Here is a 4,778-nt window from a genome sequence, read left to right as displayed (position 1 = left end):
CCCATCCCCCCCTTACCCCCCCGCTCAGTGAAATCCCAACATGTTGCTCTCTGCCCTGGAATCGCTCTGTTCTTCCCCCTGCAGCAACAATCAAACGAAGAGCCGACTGTCAGAGAAACACACATACACATAAATACATTGAGGAACAACATCACCTCAGTCGTGAAGGTTTATGAAGTTAAAACTTGTTCTCTTTGGCATCGAGACCCTCATCAACAAGAGAGTGACTCCTCTTGTTGCTACGGTGCTGTTGTTCAAACACGTCAACTTTATACTCAATAAAGCTTTACTGGCATCAAGCATGTCTCGCTTCATGACAGCAACTGATGCGATTGCGTCAGTATCATAAACACGATTTTAACAGTAACATTTCCACATCACTCATCAAATGTCACGAGCCTGAAGTGAACATGAATGTTTTTCTTTTCTTGCACAGGCATTGTGGCAGAACATTACAGTAATGGATCCCTGCGTCTGAAAGGCAATAAGCCAATACTGTAACAGATTGATCAAGCCACCAATGTTGTGCATTCCATGTCCGAAAATGTGCCATACTGAATTATTACAGTGGTGGAACATCTGGACATCTTCACCTTTCTGCACTCCTTCCTGGCTGAACAAGTATTGAGATTATTCAGTAAACATTTAAAAATGTGCACCATGAAAAATATCTCAAATCTAATATCTACCTTTTATTTCATAACCTTTCCATCACTCACGTGGGAACTTGGGTCTTAACATCACACAAACATTACACTGCTATGCTGCAGTATCGTAACTGATCTGTGAATGGTAGAAGCTTAGTCAAGGGCGGCTTGATAAGATCACTTTGTAGTATTTGGATGAGTTTGCTCCGGTTTGCTAAGTTAACCTTGAGAGTTTTTCTTCATCTCTTCTAGAAGCCTTTCAGTTGGTATTACAGTAAACATGGAGCTAAATGAAACGGCTTTTGTATTACTTCATAACATTAAAGTTTTTGAACTGACCCGGATTTCTTCTGATTCATGTTTTAATCTCTCGCTCTCTCTGCAGGAAGGATCTGGAGATCAGCAGCACCAGCTCCAAGCTAGAAGCAGAGGAGGCTCTCAACACTGGACTGCAGAGGAAGAGCAAGGAGCAACAGGTCAGTGTTCATGTGGTGTGTGTGTGTGTGTGTGTGTGTGTGTTTGTGTGTGTGTGTGTGTGTGTGTGTGTGTGTGTGTGTGTGTGTGATGGTGCTTGGTGCAGGGCAGAGGCTCTGCAACAGCAAACAGGCTTTGTACTGTCGCTCATTCAGGAGGCAGTGATGAAAGTTTGGCGTCAAAGATTCAGAGAAGGTGAGGTTTATGCTAATTAATGCTAATTGCTGACTGACCTCAGCAGGTCGCCTGTTGGAGCTGAACAGTGGGGTGATATTCTCTAATGTTTTGTGGCTTTAGTTGGTGCAAATGTTTCAATTCAGACACTAGAAAAATGAAATGAGGCTGTTCTGTGTGAATTGGGCTCAATCTCTATAATTCCCTCATTACAAAACCAGAATGTCTTGCATCTAGAACATATGAATGCATCTGTTTCCCTCTTTCGGTTGATAGTCATCTCCCAGACAGCAGGACTGGTATGTGCCTTCTGTCTGCAGCCTCTAATTCGACAAGATGTGAAAGTTTTCAAAGAGCTGCCGGATTGCGTTTGTGTCCTCCAGTACGAGCACCTGGTAAAGATGGTAAAGAGCACAGGAGCACTGATCCAGGCATCCTCAGGATATACTGAACATAACAGCTCCATGGAAGGTCAACAGGAAGTGCCACAGACGTTGCGCAAACAGTGACAATGCAAGAATTTTTAAAGGTTGAGTTTTCCTTTAAAACACCTTTAACCATAAAAGAGGAACGAATCATTAATAACTGGATGACATTTGGTTGGAATGACAACTGAATGGCTGGCGATCAGTTTCCTAAAAGCACACGCAGGGAGCTCAGCTGTAGCTTAGAGATGCATTCCTGCCTTTCAACAGAGCTTCTGGGCTCTGCTCTGTGATTGGACGAGTCATTTCACAGCTCCACGCCTGTCAGGAGAACGTTAAAACACACCGCCTACATCCAAACTGATAACCATCTCCTACCTCGCTCTGAAGGTGTCACTAGCTGCAGCTGGGGGTAGTTCAAGGAAGAAACAATTCCCTCCTTTTTTTGAGACTCAGATTTCTAACATGCAAGTTTCCATCATGAGGACATTTTCAGATTAAATGTTCAGGCCGCGTCATTAAAAGTTTCTATATTTAGATATTTAATTTCAGTCTCTGCTAACCAGACCATATTAACGATGAAACAGAAACAGCCAGCCCGCTAACTGCAGCTGGAGACAGCAGTCAGAACCGCCGTCAGCGGTCTGCAGGCAGGAAGACGGGACGATACCGGCGCTGTCCGAAGGAATACTCCATATGAACTTAAGCATAAATGTGATTGGTTGTGACACAATCCATAAACGAAATGCAGCATTGTGGGTGAAGACCAGCGGCGGAAAGATACGAATCACCAACTTCCAGTCAGGACTTTCAGAATAAAATCAGAGCGAAAAACATGACGTGATTTGGGCCTTTGAGTCGAGGTGTCAGGATTTGTGTCCAGGCAACCATATACTGAACTAGTCATGTGATCACAAGTTCAACTCAATCGTGATTCTACCTAAAAAAAGATTGTGACATGATCGCCCACCCCTCCATCAGCTGACTGATGTCAAGTTAATGAGCTGTGGAAAAGACGGCCATAGAGGTTTGTGACATTTATCCCCAGAGGATGAACCCTGATAACTATTATCTACACCGTGATCACATGACTTTTCCTCTAGTGGCACCAGTGGATGAAAACTTTGGGTCAGACAGAAATATCTCAACATGATTGAATGTATTATTCTTAGACATTCATGGTTCCCATCCACCTCCGCCTGCGGGTTCAGACGCTCGACATGCGTCCTCTAGGCTCGACCAAATACCCGCAAAACCGACGACATTCCCATCCGCCTCAGCTCCACTCAGCACACAATCATCGTTTAATTGTGATCAGGATCCCTGTTTTTGTTTGGACTGTGTTGGTTTCAGTGCTCTACTTCCTCTGGTGTTTAGTCTGCCTCTGTACAGAAGTCAGAGAAGTTTATACTGAGGCTTTTCATGTGAATCTCTCTGTGCCATCCTGATGGAATCAAGCAAGTCTGAGAGCTTTTATCTGTGTCACTGGAGCATGCTGCAGATAATGTGTTTTGTCTGTATCTGTCCCTTGGACAAAGCAGAAAAGAGAGAGAGAGAGAGAGAGAGAGAGAGACATTAGGAGATGGTAGTTTCAAAGTTCAGGTGGCTCTGCCTCTGGGAGCCTGATGTTTCCTCCAGAGGTTCGTCGGGGGAAAGAATAACGAGCGTCTTTGTGGAGTGAAAGCTGATCTGTGTCTTTGAGGTTTTCACGTTTACTGTAGCTTTGGCATTCTCCCTATGGAACAATGAGGCTATTATGCAGCGTGCATGTGCATGTGCATGTGTGTGTGTGTGTGTGTGCGTAAAGACGCAGGTGGCCGGCCAGCTGAGTGGACGGCCCACTCAGTCTGGTTTTGACGTAAAGGTCACATGAATATGTCGACAAACTGCAGCAGGATGACAGCGATAGCTTTGTCCATGTTTAATGATGACGTCTCCTCCCCCTCTTTAGTGCGCTGTAATTCAAACAGTTAGCTCGGAGGCGGAGTCACGGAGGTCGCGGGCCTGCAGCGCTGGTTCCTTAGTGGTTTTATTACACGGCCGTTAAGCAATTACACTCGGGGGGTCGTCTCAATCTGAGGAGATGGAGCTCAGTCGCGCCCTGAGGTCTGTTTGGTTTGTACCAGGTGTTTCGTCACAGAGCTGATAACAGTCCGACCTTCAGCTGATGCTTTTCATATTTTCTCATTCACCTCTGTGTCGAGTCATGCAGGTAATTTCCTCTGACTCGCAGTGAACACAGTGAAGTTGCCAGGTTTGGTAAAAAGACCCGAACTAAAACCTGGACTCGCTGACCGCATCTGGCAACCTGGGCTCGTAGCAGGAGACGCTCCACACAGAGCTGGACTCTGACTGTCAGCAGCTGCTCTTATTCACAGGAGGGAAGCCGTTTCTAATGATGTGTGAGGTCAAATGCAGAACTTGGGTTATACAATGTCCATGCAGACTGCACAGCGACACTAGGAAAGAGACTTAAAGCATAAAAAAATACACTTCCGGCTGTGATCATATAAGGAACGTACAAACCTATTCTGCACTATCCTGTGTAGAGGGGAAGATATATAATTAATCCAGCTAAGCTAGTCCCAGATCAGCAGCCTCCCTCCCGGCTCCCCGTCGACAGCTGAGTTTGCAAACAGCAGAAAGCTGAGAGGGAAGTTTGGGGATTTGAAAACAGTATGGAGTATTGTCAGAAAATCAGGGAGTGTATCTTAATGATGCATTTCCTGTAGCTGATGTGAAACTGCTTCATTGTTTTAACCTCAGTAACACAATCAGAGGATAATGACGTCTCTATTTTACATCTGACTCAGCTGCAGACTCACGGTAAATAGAGACACCTGCGCGGCGTCTCTGATACCGGTGACGTCACCTGTGTCGTCACCTGGCCAATCAAACAAGCGTGACTCTGCTGCTGGAAGCTGCACACTGCCATCTGAAGGCGTTCAAGGGCCCTGAGTTGTGCGAGCATGTGTGGACAGTATGGGGGACTCTTCAGCAGGTGGTGCAGAGGCACGGCTTCCGATCTTGTTTTCCCCTCTGACTGATGTGGGGGGGG

General features: G+C 45.8%; 1 protein-coding gene across 4 annotated transcripts in view; it reads left to right on the top strand.

The window, feature by feature from the left end:
* The window catches only part of LOC111651120 (putative uncharacterized protein MYH16), a 41,803-nt gene that overhangs the window by 25,312 nt on the left and 11,713 nt on the right, over nucleotides 1-4,778 (top strand). For all 4 annotated transcript variants that reach the window (XM_087172596.1, XM_087172595.1, XM_023401072.2 and 1 more), the window contains one exon: nucleotides 1,033-1,123. In XM_087172596.1, the coding sequence (XP_087028722.1) occupies nucleotides 1,033-1,123 (91 nt within the window). The remainder of the gene's footprint in view (nucleotides 1-1,032; nucleotides 1,124-4,778) is intronic.

This window comes from Seriola lalandi, unplaced genomic scaffold (assembly GCF_002814215.2).
Source record: "Seriola lalandi dorsalis isolate HSWRI2012SDOR001 ecotype SW California unplaced genomic scaffold, Sedor1 jcf7180002053436, whole genome shotgun sequence".
Lineage (NCBI taxonomy): Eukaryota > Metazoa > Chordata > Actinopteri > Carangiformes > Carangidae > Seriola > Seriola lalandi.
This window is presented reverse-complemented; position numbering and strand designations above follow the sequence as displayed.